Source organism: Aotus nancymaae, unplaced genomic scaffold, assembly GCF_030222135.1.
Source record: "Aotus nancymaae isolate 86718 unplaced genomic scaffold, 86718_ANA_hifiasm-v0.15.2.pri h1tg000079l, whole genome shotgun sequence".
Taxonomy (NCBI): domain Eukaryota; kingdom Metazoa; phylum Chordata; class Mammalia; order Primates; family Aotidae; genus Aotus; species Aotus nancymaae.
Genome location: NW_026988494.1, coordinates 14,577,642 through 14,594,486, shown reverse-complemented (window position 1 = coordinate 14,594,486; position 16,845 = coordinate 14,577,642). Strand labels below are relative to the sequence as shown.

Here is a 16,845-nt window from a genome sequence, read left to right as displayed (position 1 = left end):
CCATTTTTTTATAGTACCTGTATCAATCTAGGAACTCTACTTAATATTTTACTTGAAAAAATAATTCCTCTACTCATTTTCACCTTCCTGCCTTTCCTCATATCTTTCTCACTCCCTAGGAATTATCTTCCTTCTCCTTCTATTTATTCTTGAAAGTACCCCTCATATCCTACCTTCTCAATAAAGGCTTCAACCACCACCACTCACTCTGATCTCCAGCTCACTAACAAATATCTGAGTTTATGGTCAGTTCCAACAAAGTGCTTGTCTACTGTGTGTGAATTTTCCTTTTTCCTTGAGTCTTTTAAGTTCGTACTTACACATTTTCCATTTAGTAGCTAACTCCATGTTATATCTAACTCAGTGTCTAACTGCCTAGGATGTATACAACACTAATGTGACTTTGTGCCAGCCTGTTGTCTTTTCTCTGTCCCCAGATTCTCAGAACCTAGAGGAGTGTTAGGCACACTCAGATTTAATATATCATTAGGTTGTTTATTTTGAGGCAATGTCATCCTTATTAGTATAGGGCATTATATTCCTGAATAGCAGAATTCTTCTCCATTCAGGAAGTTTAGTCTTATTCATTCTATATTATTGCACAACAAATAAAAGACTTTGGATTTCCTTATATAAGTATATTTATGGAGGACTAACCCATTTTTTCCCTATGCTTTACAACTATGATAAGTAACTGTAATTTTTTTTAAAGGTCCTCCTGGACCCCCAGGTGAAAAAGGAGATCGAGGTCCCCCTGGAGAAAGTGGTCCACGAGGCTTTCCAGGTCCAATAGGTATGGTAATCATAGTTATTTAATCATATACTGTGAGGATAGATGATAAACATCCAGGTACATGTTTAGGGGAAGACTATTTTATTTATATCCTGCAGAGGGTGTGAGTGAGTATGTGCGTGTACGTGTGCGTGTGTGTGTGTATGTGTGTTGGGGAGGTATTAAATGTTCTAGTGGCCAAATCATATAATATACTGAATGGTAAGCATTACTCATGATTTTTGAAGAAAATAAATGGTTTAACCAGAGTAACCAAATGGAATTGTTCATAAGACTAGGGAGTGTCATGTATATAATAGACAGCAAACAGTATAAGGCAGACCTAACCTTAGATCATATATGAAGGGGAGTACAAAAATTACCTTCATGTTGAATAAATCATCTTCACATTTACAAGCTCTCTGATTTTTAAGACATAGAAACTTATACTAGTAGTGAATTATGAATCACAAGAAAATTGGACTATATTTCTTGTATAGTCTTTGACTGGAATATATCTGTTTAAGCTAATGAAATCTGAATGTAAATATTGGTTAAAATATGGATAACATTTACCTTTGCTGTCAGTCATTCTCTGTATTTTACTAAGAGCAAAGTTGTTTCAGATTACTTTTCCCAAAGTTATAATCTTCAAAAAATTATTTTGAAAGAAGACAATAGAAGACAGAAGAGAGAACATCAGCTATCTTTGCTTAAAAAAAGATAATAACATAATTGTCATGTTAGCCTTGGCTAGAAATAAACTGTCCTGAATGCTATCTGAAAGTAGGAAGTATGTGGCAAGGTCTAATTATAACTAGAATGGTTTGTCTTACCAAAAAAAATGTCTAAATACCACGTACTTCATCTTATTTTCCTGTCTTTTAATGATATAAAAGGTTCTTCTTTCTGATCAATTTATTGACTAGCCCTGGTCACATCAGACAAGTAATTTTTGAAAATGAATAGCACGACTAATGCTAAGCAGATATTAACAATGGTGCATTAATGTCATAAGCAAGGGAAAGAAATAGTATTAAATCAGCTGCCAGAACTACTATTGTCAAGGGTCGGTTAGCTCCTCCATGCAAACTGCAGTTGTCAGACTTTCATAACTCAACCATGAAAGTTTAGTCTGGGCTACAACTTGCCATACAATGCTTCATCTTGGAGCATCTTCTGCAGCTGTTTCTGAACTATGAATGTATGAAATAGAAGGATTTGTAAATTTCAGCTTGTGTTAATGTTATAAATAGACACCATTGCAAAGAATCTTTGATTTTTTTTTAAATTTTTTGTAAATTAACAATTTGTCATGGTTTAAATTTACAGGGTAAAAAGTGATGTCATAATTTGTTGCTTTTGATACTGTTCATTTACACAAACAGGCATTACCCAGGTCCTTATAAAAGACAGTTAGGTCGAGTTCCTGGGGGTAATCAAATGACTGGGGTAATCAAACGACTCTTTTAGGTTATCAAGTTATCATTTAGTTTGGTACACTGAAAAGTATCCAAAATACCGGGTATCTTTCCTAATGAATTATTCCCTGATTACTTGGTACAGTCTGTTTATTTCTTTGCCAGATTGTCTAATTGCCTCATTTTTTTATATGAAAATCAGGAAGCAAAAAGTATATGATGGACAGCCATAATAATTCTACTTTCTAATTTGAGCAGGTTTACTGAGTCCCCATCTCTACATCCATTTGAGCCCACTAAACTCAGCTTGAACAAGTCAGGCTCACCAAGACTCACAACCATGATGCAAATACCTGCAAAACCTAAGTAGTTGTCCAGTGGCCCCAGATAACTAATACATTAAATATAGTAGAATTAATTACTTATATAGTGGGGTGGATATTATGTTTAAATATGCTTTATTGCCCAAATAATAAGAAATTTGAGAGGGCTATTTCCTTGAAAGCATGCCAGGGAAAATGACCTATCACTTTTCACTCACAATAATATGTACTGAACACTTTCTCCAAGCCTGGTGTTCTACAATGCCCTATAGAGAATTTGTAAACAGATACAGAGTCTCTGACTTTATAGAGCTTCCAGGATGATAAAGTAATATTATGAGGGAAGCGAATGCCATGATCAAGGATTTTTTTTTTTTTTTTTTTTTTTGAGACGGAGTTTCGCTCTTGTTACCCAGACTGGAGTGCAATGGTGCGATCTCGGCTCACCGCAACCTCCGCCTCCTGGGTTCAGGCAATTCTCCTCCCTCAGCCTCCTGAGTAGCTGGGATTACAGGCACGCGCCACCATGCCCAGCTAATTTTTTGTATTAGTAGAGATGGGGTTTCGCCATGTTGACCAGGATGGTCTCGATCTTTTAACCTCGTGGTCCACCCGTCTCGGCCTCCCAAAGTGCTGGGATTACAGGCGTGAGCCACCGCGCCCAGCCTGATCAAGGATTTTTTTTATCTCATATGAGCTCCTTTTAAAGGTCTGACTTTAGAGTTGTTGTCCCTTGACAGCAATACTTTGAAGGAGAAACAACTCTTTCTTTTCTAAAGGAAACTGTTTGTGTGCCATCTAAGGAACTGTTTATGCCCAATGTGATCAATAATAAGGTAACCTAACCTGTAGGCATGGGAGGGGCTACCTACATAAGATGCCCTGGGAGAAAACTGAAGGCTCCTCTGGCTACAGAATTTTCAACATCAACCAGTACTATTTAATTTCCTTACATAGTCTGAATTTTCCACTATAGGAATCATGCCTCTGGAAGAGAAAATAAAGCTCTCTTAACCACAGATATTGGAAGAGAGGAACCATGTTTTATTAATTTGGAAGAGAGGAACCAATTTAATTTTTATATCCACATATATCTTTACCCCATCCTACCCATTCCCATAAGTTGTGGCCAAAGAAGACCCCTCCCTCAGGCTCCAATGAGGACAGGATCCCTAAATATACACCTGAATAAGGAGTGTTGCCTGGCTGCAGGCTGTTGCTCTATGCCCGAGTATTGAAAGCGGATTTCTTCTGGAGGTAACAAATTGTGCCAATGAATCAAAGAATTCACTGCTAATTGTAAACATATCATTAAATATAGGAAGTAGAAAAGTTCCTCTTTAAAGTTCCCTTTCTTGTTAAAGAATAAATCAAAAGTGTTAGAAATAATAGTTTGTTTTAAACACTTTCTTGAAAGCCTTCTTGCTTTTTGCTAATAACTCTTTTTTAAGCCCTATCCTGTGTAGCTGTTAGACTTGCTCCCAGGCACGTAGTACATTCTATGTCCTAGATATTTGTGCTAGACATGCTCACAGGCACGTAGCACATTCTATGTCCTTGTACTTTAACCAAGATTTTATGCTATTACTTTTCTAGCAAGCAATTTCCTGTCCCTTCCTTATTTGGACTTCCTCTTTTCCTTTTGTTCTCCATTGCCTTTACCTACCTAGTCAATAAAGTTTTAAGCTATTAGTCAGTCAGGTTCATTTTTAGATTGTGAAGTCCGGCTCCAACCAACAGAGATCATACACAGCAGTAAGGACAACCCCAAATGCATAAAAGATAAATATGTCTGTTTTTTTTTTGTTGTTGTTGTTATATTCTCATGGCAAGACTGCTGGTGAAGGTGCCCTTTCTGCGGGAAGTAGAGATTGCCTTGCTGAGAGATCCTTTGTCCCAGTGCTGACTTTTCTTTGCAGCACCAAAAATTCACATGTAACATTAAATAAAACTAAATTTAGAAGGCTTTACAAAGGCTGATGAAAATAATAATTGTATTTTTGGGGAGGATGTTGAGGAGGAGATGGAGAAGAACAAGAAAAGCTAACATTTACTAAGTATTCATTACGTGCCAGGCACTTTTCTAAGTGTTTTACATGTATGGAGCTCTTTAAATTATCGCATCAGCCTGATGATGCAGAAACAAATAATATACCCATTTTACAGGTGCAATGCACAGGGAGGTCAAATGAGTTGCTCAAGGTCAGTCAGCAACTGGTAAGTGGCAAAGCTGGTATTTGAACCTCGATGGGCATGAGTGCAGAGTCCATGCCCTTAACCAGTCCGCTAGATTGCAAAAAGGAGCTTGAAAAGAGCAGGGCACCCAGGATATGTGAAAAATTATCAGGCCAGTTTTACATAAGTGATTTGATCGCTCTGGTCTATGGTACTGTCTCTGTAAAATGATGGATTCTGACTGGATGATATCTAAGGTTTCTTGGAACATCCCATGGCTGAGATTCCATATAATTGTACTTATATTGTCCATGAGTTAGAAGCAGGTGCCAGGCTCTTTCCCATTGCCACAGATTATTGTAGGAAATTAGTTAATTGCCTCCTGAAAGGCTCTGGGTATCTGATCTTACGGAATAAAGTTCAACAGCAGTGCTTGTATTTGGGGGACTACATTTTCAAACATCATTAAACAAACAAGTCACATAAATCCATAGGCCACAGAGAGTCTGCTTAACCATTTCCTAGAACAGAGGTCTGTGACTTCCCGATTTCTACGAAAGTATCTTAGACTCTTCCTTTTTGAAAATGTACTTGATTTGTAGTTGAACAACCTTGATTTTTAGTTGAACAGCTGTATTCCGAGCATCACTGTAAGGTACTTGAGAAGTCATCATTGGAGAGGCTTCTCTGATGCTCCTGTCTAAAGCAGGCCCCGTGGCATTTGCTATTCTATTACCCAGTTTTTCTAAAATTATAACCCCCAAATTGCCTTTTTTCTTGCTACTTTCCTCACTATCTGACTCTCATTGTTTCTCCACCCTGGAAGATCTGTTTGGATAAGGATATTTTTAACTCTAGGAATATACTAAGATGTGTACAATATATATTTCTTAAATTAAAGAAAGAAATAGTAAAAGCAGAGGTTACTTGTGAATGGCACTCTACAAAAAGTAGGAGAATGTTTTCAAATTTTTTTAATTGGCAGAATTTACTGTCAGTGTTTTTATTTGTAAATTGGAATGACAGATCTCGGTAACTACCAGTGCAGAAGTCTCACTACCTTGCTTCTATAGTGAAGGAAGGTATAAATATTAATCAGCTTGTACTGAGAACAGATGTTAGGTCTTTTTTAGGCTGTAAGATATGAAGTCCAGCCAATATATATTACTTTGTAGTTAAATTGAGTTGAAATGTCCTGACTTTATTAATGTTTCTATACATAGTTTATCACTTTATTGCTTTGGAAGCAGTAGTTCTAAACATAGTATACTACTTTATCGCTTTGGAAGTTTGCTTAATTTCTGTTGGAATAAAAGTTTTACACTGGGTCAAATAATATTTTTTACTAGTAAGAATAATGTACTTCTTAAATCGATCACTTCTTAGAGGACAATTAGCGCATTTTTAAATGTCTTTATTAATAAACCTCAAGAAAAGATTTTTAAAATGAATTTAATATGTATAAGTCCTGTCTTCTGGAAGTTATAAACTAAAAGTAATATTCTAAAATGTTGATATTGGGAAAAAATGTATAATCAATTTCTTACAATATGCCTCCCCAAGGAATCAAGTGAAGTTGGGTTAATGGGGTCTCTCTGAATTGATAATGACACAAAATAAGATCCTTAAACTGTGTTACAATAGTTTATCAAGAACCACTATACTCTAGCATAAAATATTCTATTTCATAGGAATGTAACATTTTCTTTTATATGCAGTTTTTATGTTCACCATAGTAATATTGGGTAAAAAGGAGCCATTTTCAGTTTTCGTATAAGCATATAACACCCTGGATTTCTGTAAGTATATAGTACATACTCACAAGTAAATCTGTGTATTGTGTGTGTGTGTGTTTATTTACTCTAGGATTACAATGAAATATGTAAGAACAGGCCCATGATAGATAAAGTAATATATTTCAGAGCCAAGACACCAATTTATCTTATGAACACTCTTTGATACTTTACATTGCTTGGGTTGCATTTTTTTTCTAAGGCAAATCTTAAGAATTCAATTTTCCCCATGTATAGTGCTCCCCTCCCTGTGTCCATGTGTTCTCCTTGTTCAACACCCTCCTATGAGTGAGAACATGTGGTGTTTGATTTTGTGTTCTTGTGTCAGTTTGCTGAGAATGATGGTTTCCAGGTTCATCCATGTCCCTACAAAGGACGTGAACTCTTCATTTTTAATGGCTGCCTAATATTCCATGGTGTATATGTGCCACATTTTTCCTGTCCAGTCTATCATCGATGGGCATTTGGGTTGGTTCCAGGTCTTTGCTATTGTAAACTGTGCTGCAATGAACATTCGTGTGCATGTGTCCTTATAGTAGAACGATTTAGGGGGGACAGTGGGGGGGGGGAGTTGGGGAGGGATAGCATGGGGAGAAATGCCAGATATGGGTGAGGGGGAGGGAGGCAGCAAATCACACTGCCACGTATGCACCTATGCAACAACCTTGCATGTTTTTCACATGTACCCCAAAATCTAAAATGCAATAAAAAAATAAATAAATAAAAATAAATTCTGAACTTCAAAAAAAAAAAAAAAAGAATTCAATTTTCAGCTTATGTATTTTAAAGTTGTCATTTCAGCTACAGCAAAATCCTGCCATTTGATGATTACCGATTGACTACATAAGCCTTCTAGTTAAAACCCCAAGATTTATTTTTTCTAATGTGCTTTTATTTCTACTAATAATATGTTATTTATTGAATAGCTACAATATGCTAAATATACTAAGGTTTATATTTATTGCTTATATTATCTTTCAATGTCACACATTAAATTCTAGGAAACAACTTATTCCTCCATCTGGAGATTCTCTAATTTCATATTTACTGATAAAACTAGATTTTTTCATTATACTCTCAATTCTCTATGAAAAATGAATTATTACCTTCTTTTCTTCTTCATTAATAATGTAGGTACTCCAGGTCTTAAAGGCGATCGGGGAGCAATTGGATTTCCTGGAAGTCGAGGATTCCCAGGACATACAGGAAGGCCAGGTATTGTGATAATGTGTATTTTCTTTATAGGATATGTAGAAGAAACACCAGATAATTTATATAAATACATAATACTGTATATATGTAGTATACATATTTTAAAATTCTTGGATGATAAAAAGTGATTATTATTTTCTGAATAGTAGTATTCACATGCAGTTATTATGTGGTCTAAAACTGATTTCTGAAATCAGATTATTGAAACTGACTTCTGTTCACCTAAGGAAAGTTTCTATATCCCAAAGGAAAATCACAAAAAAACACACACAGGATTTATAAACTCTTCACAATCATAGATCATCATGAACAATGATATCCATCTTTGAACAAAGAGAGTTGAAAGACTGGCAAATAAAAAAAAAAAAAAGAAGCAAAGTATAAATACCTGTTTAATCACAACTGGCCAAACTTTGTGAAGTTACAGTTAGCAAAATACAGAGAAGTCTGAAATTCTCCCCTATGCAAAATAAATTATATGCTATTATTTGCTAGTGCTTAATAATCAAGGTTGAGTTCAGCATTTTGAAATGTACATATGGTGATATTATTTCCATCAGTTCTTCCAGTAGCCTAAGCTTCAATTGCAAACTTTGAACAGAAGTGAATTGCTTTGCAATTTTAGAAAGAGCTAGGCTACTATCTACTATTTGCTTCTTTTTTTTTCCCAAAGTGAATCATCATCAGGATAATAGAGTCACGCCAAGTGCAGAGCTGTGCACCTGTGGTCCCAGCTAGTTGAGACACTGAGGTGGGAAGATTGCTCGAGCTCAGGAGTTTGAGACCAACCTGAGCATTCTAGTGAGGCCCTGTCTCTAAAAAATAAGGAAAAGAAAAAAAAAAAAGAATAGAGTCTCTATCATTGAGGTATTTTAGAAATACATTTTATTTTTAGAACAGTTTTACATATAAAAAAAACTGCACAGAAAGTATAGAGAGTTCCCGGAAACCACCCATGCACACATGGTTTCCTCTATTACTGACATCTTGCGTTAGTGCGGTACATATGTAACATTAATAAGCCTGCATTGATATATCATTACTAACCAAAATCTGTTATGTACATTAGTGGCCACTCTTTGTGTTGTGCATTTTATGTGTTTCAGCATATGTATAATGTCACGTATCCATCATTACAGTATTAGACAGAATAGTTTCACTGCCCTAAAGAACCCCTGTGCTCCACCAACTCTATCAATCTCCTGGAAGCCACTAATCTTTTTACTGACTCCATAGTTTTGCCTTTTCCAGAATGTCATATGGTTGGAATCATACAGCATGTAGCCTTTTCATACTGGCTTCTTTCACTTAGCAATATGAATTCAAGTTTTCTTTATGTGTTTTCGTAGTCTGATTGCTCATTTTTTAAATTATTCAATAGTATTTCATTTTATGGGTTTGCCAAAACGTTTCTCCATTCATCTATTAAAGTATATTTTGGTTGTTTCAAAGTTTTAGGCTGGGCATAGTGGCTCACACCTATAATCCTAGCACTTTTGGAGGCCAAGGTGGGTAGGTCACTGAGGTGGGCGGGTCACTTGAGGTCAACATTTCAAGACCAGCCTTGCCAACATGGTGAAACCCTGTCTCTGCCAAAAAATACAAAAATTAGCCAGGCATGGTGGCACATGCCTATAGTCCTAGCTATTTAGGAGGCTGAGGTGGGAGGATCACTTGAACCCGGGAGGCAGAGGTTGCAATGAGCTGAGATCATGCCATTTCACTCCAGCCTGGGCAACAAAGTGAGACCCTGACTAAAAAAAAAAAAAAAAAAAGGTTTTAGAAATTATGCATAAAGCAGCTGTAAACTTTAATGTGCTGGCTTTTGTGTGGACAGAAATTTACCTAGGAGTGTGATTGCTGGATCAAAGCGTAAACCTATGTTTAGCTTTGGAGAGTATTATTTCATTCATTTACCCAGCCCACACAGTTGATGAGGGGTCGCTGTGTGCTGGAGATAAATACAGCACAGCTGCTATCCTTAAGGAGCTAGAGACAGAAACAAATGCATAAGCAATTAGCTATAATTCCATGTGGTAAGTAAACAACCTTGGTGGGGTTAGCCAAATGCTGTATTGAATTAGTATGGAGTGATTAACTTCATCCTGTAAGAAAATGTGTTACACAGACAGTAGTGTTTGTCACTTCATGTCCTCACTCGTAAGTGGGTGTTGAACAGTGAGAACCCATGGACACAGGGAGGGGAACATCACACACTGGGGCCTGTTGGCTCGTGGAAGGGCTAGGGGAGGGATGGCAGGGTTTTGGGGGATTGGGGAGGGATAACATTAGGAGAAATATCTAATGTAGATGACGGGGATGGATGCAGCAAATCACCATGGCACACGTATACCTATGTAACAATCCTGCATGATCTGCACATGGACCCCAGAACTTAAAGTATAATTAAAAGAAAAATTAAAAGAAAAAAATACTTAAAACAGAAACAAAAACACTTTATTTAAACAATTACATGAAAAAAAAGAAAGTAGTGTTTGTTAGTGCTGGCCTAAAAGAGGCCTAGAATAAGCCGGGCGTGGTGGCTCTAGCCTGTAATCCCAGCACTTTGGGAGGCCGAGGTGGGTGGATCACGAGGTCAAGAGATCGAGACCATCCTGGTCAACATGGTGAAACCCCGTCTCTACTAATAGAAAAAAATTAGCTGGGCATGGTGGCACGTGCCTGTAATCCCAGCTACTCAGGAGGCTGAGGGAGGAGAATTGCCTGAACCCAGGAGGCGGAGGTTGCGGTGAGCCGAGATCGCGCCATTGCACTCCAGCCTGGGTAACAAGAGCGAAACTCCGTCTCAAAAAAAAAAAAAAAAAAAAGAGGCCTAGAATTTCTTTAGGTTTATATTTCTCAAACTTTAGCGGGCATCAGAATCACTAGGAAAATCTGTGAATATAGCTTCCAGGACGATTGGGCTCACCATCCTCACCAATTTCCAGATGAAGGTGATACTATTAATCCAGGGACGACATTTTGAGAACCATATGTTTAGGTAGAAAAAAGAAGTGAGACAAAGTAACCATGCACAAAGAAAAGCTCGGGCAGTGGTAATAAGTTCCTTGACAAAACATATCCTTAAGACATTACTTCTTATAAAAGACACCAGTCTGGTAGAGATGTGAGCAGCAGTGCCGGATGATGCTCTAGTTGTTCTGCAGACTACAAGAAGGAACAATACAATCTTTCCTCTGCAAGAGTCTGAAGAAGGTGGTAAAATTAGAAATAAGTCTGACAACTGTCAAATACGAAATACGTAAAAACAGGTCCATGATAGATAAAGTAATATATTTCAGAGCTAAGACCCCGATTTATGTTATAAACACTCTGATACTTTACATTGCTTGAGTTGTATTTTTTCACAATCTGGACTCTGTAAATGGCATCAAAAATATTATCAGATTCTGAAGCGAAATATTCAGATAGAACATCCTCTGTTTTCCATCCTCCACTCCTTTTCTTCCCACCTTGCCGTTTCCTTCTGCATGTATGAAGTACACACTGGTCAGATAGGATACGTGCTAAAAACAGGGAAATGAAAGGTGAGTAAGACAGTCTACAACTGAAAAGATACACAAACATGAGAAGAGAAAGATAAGAGTTTATACTTTCTCCATGCATAGCAGATCTATAGAGTAGCGCATTCATAAGACCTGACATAGTTACTTCATTAAGTTTGGAGGATTTAATTGAAGGGAAGCCTTGCATGTCTTCATAATCCATAGAAGGCTCTGTTCTACCTTGTTAAACAAAGTAGAACTTTCAGCATCTAGATAATGTGCTTCTGTCCATTTTGCCTCTTGAAGTCCATTCAAAGTCTGATTGTTTTTCTCAGAGTAAGTTATGGTCATTTTCAGGAGTGTCTAAAATATTAGACCATACATAGGTCATTTGTTAATTCAACACATTTACTGAACATTTCATGCAGCTATTTATAGATGGTTAGACACAAGAGTCTGAAGTTTAGAGGACAGTTTAAAAGACAGTTTAGCTATGATCATATAAATGTTCTTCAGAATCACTGATTTCAATAATATTTTATGGGTACAGACTGGGAAGGTACAAAGAGAAGGGGCCTAGCATAAAGCTTTACGTAGTCCCAGAAGTACAGACTGAGAAATATAAACAAAGTAGCAGAAGGAAGAGAGGTAGCCCAAATGAAGAAGAAAACCCAGAGAACAGGGCATGAAAAAAGACAAAAACAGAGAGTTTCAAAAGGTGGTCAAGTAAGGTGAAGTCTACAAAAAGCTCTTTGCAACTGCTAATGTGGGGATGTTGCCTTTATTCAAAGCAGATTCTATGAGATGGGGTGATAACCAGATTAGGGTATGTGGAGAGGGGAATGGTTGATAAGGGTGGGAGATGGGGTTAGAGCCAACTCTTTAGGTGTCTTGCTATGCAGAGGAGGAGAAAGAGATCCACTTTTTGTTATGGTTTTTTTTTCATTTGATTCTTTTTTCTTTGAAGGAGGGATCTGAGTACCATTTAAATGCTGATGGAAAGATAGACTAGAGGAGGGGTGGTTGAAGATACAGAGGAAAGAAAAGAAAAAGATAGTATAAGGTTAATAAGAAGGAATAAGGTGAACAATTCAGGGACCAGGAAGAAGCACTAGGCTTAGGAAAGAGGATGATCACATTTCACAATAGCTTAAAAAAAGACAGGGTGGGGAGGCAGGCTAGAGCTGCAGAAAATTTGGTTAATATAATTAAGGCATGTATGCAAAAATGTCTAACCTGGTAACTGGCTCATAGAAGAGGCACTAAAAAATGCTTGAAATCATGATGATATCATTGAAGACACTCATCTTACATTCTTTCAAGTTAGAATATCATATTACATATGATCTCCTTCTTATTTTTAAATGGCTTGTAGAAATATAAGTTAATTTTTATTAAAGACTGATACCTAGGACAGGAGTTACTTAACTCTAGGTTTGGACCAAGCCCTTGCATTCCTTTTTAACCAAAGGTATCATTCTAAGGGACCAATGCATTTCTCTCCCTTAGAAAGGATGGTTTTGATGTTTTCAAGTGTGAGAAAAGATTTCCAAATATCATCTGTAAGAAAATCTCTGAATCATGTTAAAATGACCTAAAACATTTATGTTTCTTTATAAGGAGATAAGGTATTTTATTGTACCATCTTTAAAAAGAAAAGTCACAGTGGTATAAGAACAAAAGCAAAATAATGTAAAACTAATTATTTATTTATCATAGAATCTGAGAGCTACAAGGACCTTACGTGGGTCAATGCTCTGGGTTAAGCATTTCTATTCTGAAATATAAGGCAAGTTGCTGTGTGAAAAGACTTCCAAGAACAATGCATAGTTGCTTTCTTTTTTCTGATTGTGAAATCAAGTTGAAATAATGAAATTAAGCTTGCTTAGTCTGTTCTCTCTTTGAAAATAATTAGAACTGATCAGGTACACTTTAACTCCTCCCTTCCCAAATTTTTAACAATTTCTTAGACCTTTTTCCTCTTGGAAAATTTGGTGTTCTGTTTCATTAAAGGATGCTCTCAAAAAAATAGGAAAAGTTTTGGGTACTTTGTGCTAAAAATGATTTTTGCCGATTTAACAGTAGCTGACACAGCTCAATTACAATTAAGAAGTGAATTTAATGATATAAAATATATTCACATTATACACAGCAATTAGAGAATTAGAAATTTGGTATTAGGACCCTGATGGTTGGCGTTTCATTAAATCTTCAAAATAATATTTCAATTGGGAATAACTTATACTCTTTAAGTGCCTCGGGTTTCATGCTATTAATTATACATTGTATTACATATATATATATTTTAGTTGGTAAATTAAGGGCCAAAAATCCTCTCTGAGAAATACATAATGGCACATGTTCAAAATAAAGCACAGATAAAGATGCTGTAGACTAGATAAATCAAAAATAAATAAATATAAACATTAAAATTCTGTATAATTATACCATAACAAATCAACTGAGGGCCAGTCACAGTGGCTTACGCCTGTAATTCCAGCACTTTCAGAGGCCGAGGTGGGTGGGTCATGAGTTCAGGAGATTGAAACCATCCTGGGAAACATGGTGAAACCCCGTCTCTACTGAAATACAAAAATTAGCTGTGCGTGGTGACAGGCACCTGTAATCCCAGCTACTATAGAGGTCAAGGCAGGGGAATTTCTTGAACCTGGGAGGTGGAGGTTGTAGTGAGTCAAGATCACACCACTGTGCTCCAGCCTGGTGACAAAGCAAGACTCCTTCAAACGAAAAAAAAAAAAAAAAAGGAGAGCTGAGATGAAAAAGCTGTTCTCTCTCATTCACTGAGAATAAAATCGCAGAGAGAAGATTCCAGCTAAGCTTTAGGAGGTGAAGAATAGAAATAATAAGAACTAAATCTTTTATGTGTTTCTCTTATGGGCAAAGTGCTTAATGAACATTGTTGCTAGTTTTCAAGGGAACTCTACAATGCAAAGTATTATTTTTTCATTTTATAGAAGAATAAACTTTAGCTCAGAAAGATTTAAAGACTTGTCCTGAGTCACATACCCAGTAAGTGGCAGAGCAAAATAATTAAACACAAGGGTTTCTAAATTATTACTATTAATATTTTGAAGTCCATGATTGTTAAACTATATCCTCTGAGCTCTTGGATGAAAAGGTGGTTTCTCAGTTTTACTAGAGGGAATCAAAAACATTAACAAAGATTTGACTTAGAGACAGGGAGCACTAGGATCATTTATGTCAAGACAATAATTACTTGCAAGATCTGATTGTATCTGATGGCTGTTGGAAAAAAATCAGTAAGCAAGAATAGCACCAAACTTATAAGATGCAATATTTTCTTGGTACTAAAGAAAGATCTCCTGCGACTCCTTTAAAAGTGGGACAGTGTGTGAAGTAGCAACCCATTGGCAAAGACCAAGATCTAGCCATGTTTCCACCTCTGCTTGAAGCCCCGACCCTCATATAAAATATTTGTGCCAAATCCCTGTATAAATGGATGAGGTTTCTCAAAACCAAAGGTGATCAGCCTAGAAATGGGAATGCCCCAAGAATGTTCCTACCTTTCCTTGACTGAGAATCTCAACACTCCCAGAAATTCATTGGCAACCCAGTTTTTTGGGATGGTGCACTCTAAAGAAATGAAAACAATAAATTGTAATGTGAATAGAAGAACGTGATATGGGAGGTGATGGAAGTCACTGGACTTCCTGGGGGTTGTGAGTAAGACCCAATCAAAGGAAGAGGAGAAAAGGAGGATGAATAAGTACAAAACAAACTGCTTATTCTTCAGCTTTGCTTGATTTAGGAAAATGGGGCATTTAGTGCCTTGTAAATAATATGAAATATCACCATACCAGGTTCATAATGGAGTTTCCTAAGTAGTAACTATTCTTATTAGTAACATCAGTGTTATTATACATTTCAATATCTGTCAGCTTTTATACATTAATATTTTAATTACCTTGTATGATCTGTCTCCAGTTCAAGCAAACATTGTGAATTTTCCTGATTAAAAGCAATTATTTTTCTTCTTTTCTCAAGGAAATTCTGGACCAAAAGGCCAGAAAGGGGAAAAGGGGAGTGGAAACACACTAAGTAAGTATATAGTATTTTGTTTCTTATGTGAATTCTTGTAATAAATGTCTATAATACAAGAGATCTAGGCTTGAGGCAAAGGTTGGGAACTTCAGCACAGATCCATAGAGACTCTGTGGAAGCCAACCACAATTTTCTACAAATAAGCATACTAATTGGGGTAAAACAAATAGATTTTATTATACAACTCTTTCAATCTCATTATCCATTTGTCTTGACTTTTTGTGATGAACACTATTTTCTAAAAATTCCGCATAGAAAATTGTTCAATTTTCAAGTCAATTTCTATCCACTGAGGAAAAATCAAGCTTATGAATAGAAACAATTACAAACTCCTTCCTTACTAAATGAAACCTTAAATAGAATTTGGACAGTTTAAGAACCCTGAAAAATTAACTCTTTGATGGCTGGGGCTTTTCATTTTGTTTATTTTACTAGAAACTTGAAAAGCGGTATTCCATGTTCTAAACCTTTACACCTGCAACAGAATAGATTTCACAAGAAGAGTATTTGTCAGTTGAATACCAACCTCATGTTGCGGTATACAGAATCTGTTAATTGGACCTTAAAAACTAAACATTAGATGAGATGTCTTCTATTTGCCATGCCGTAAGTCAATTGTTGTGTCTAGGCTGAATCTATACTGACATCATGAAGGGATTATGAAGAGGAATGTGGAATCCCCACTAAACTTCTCAGAATCAAAAGGCTCCTCCCTCTGTATTCCCAATAGGAACTACATGCGGTGTGTGTGTGTCTGTTGTCCATGGGATAGCTGATACAAACAGGGTGATCATATTTAATCATCAGGGTTCTGTTTTCGACAGATAATGGCAAATCCTTTTATGTACCAAAATCTAGCAAGTTTTAGTTATAATCATTAGCTAGAAATATACAGTACCTATTTCTCTGCCTTACAAAACCTAATTATTTTGACCTACTTCTGTATACGGATGCCGTATTTAGACAAAGTAGGACATTGTCATGAATAAACAGCCATTAGATAGTCATTAATGTAATCATGATACTTTCAAAGTACAACAGAGTATTGTGCGCCTTCTGAGTACTTTAGTGTTACTTAATGACTATTATATATTATTATTATATTAAAATAATAGTAACATTTGTCTATCTTTTCTCCTTTGTGTCCATTTGTTCTTTAATGTGGTCACTTTTGCCTGCTGTATACTTTTTACTCTACTTCTTTTTCTCCTTTTCACTCCATTTACTTTCAGTTAAGCTCCTCTTGTAACATTCTCCTCCCTATTCTTTTGTTTATCTTCATCTTTATCTCTGCCTTTATCTTTTGTTTTTCTTTATCTTCTTTTCCTGAGGCTTAAGATTGACTCTAGTCAAGTTTTGCAAATAAGAAACATTTCTTCTTTATTTTTAGTATGCAAACAGCACCCCACTGTCTTCTGTTACCTAAGGTTATCAAATGCTTTGAACATTTTCTTCAGATATGTTCAGAAATGTTTTCAGTTACAGATATTTTCATGGCTGTTTTGGAGTTTATGCACATACTTTCTTTGAGGAAGCAGTAAGAGAGGCGTTTCCATGTAT

At 36.3% G+C, this 16,845-nt stretch overlaps 1 protein-coding gene across 2 annotated transcripts in view; it reads left to right on the top strand.

The window, feature by feature from the left end:
- MSR1 (macrophage scavenger receptor 1) overlaps nt 1-16,845 on the top strand; it is a 96,368-nt gene that overhangs the window by 39,341 nt on the left and 40,182 nt on the right. For both annotated transcript variants that reach the window (XM_021665132.2, XM_021665134.2), the window contains exons 8-10: nt 713-793; nt 7,619-7,699; nt 15,229-15,282. In XM_021665132.2, the coding sequence (XP_021520807.1) occupies nt 713-793; nt 7,619-7,699; nt 15,229-15,282 (216 nt within the window). The remainder of the gene's footprint in view (nt 1-712; nt 794-7,618; nt 7,700-15,228; nt 15,283-16,845) is intronic.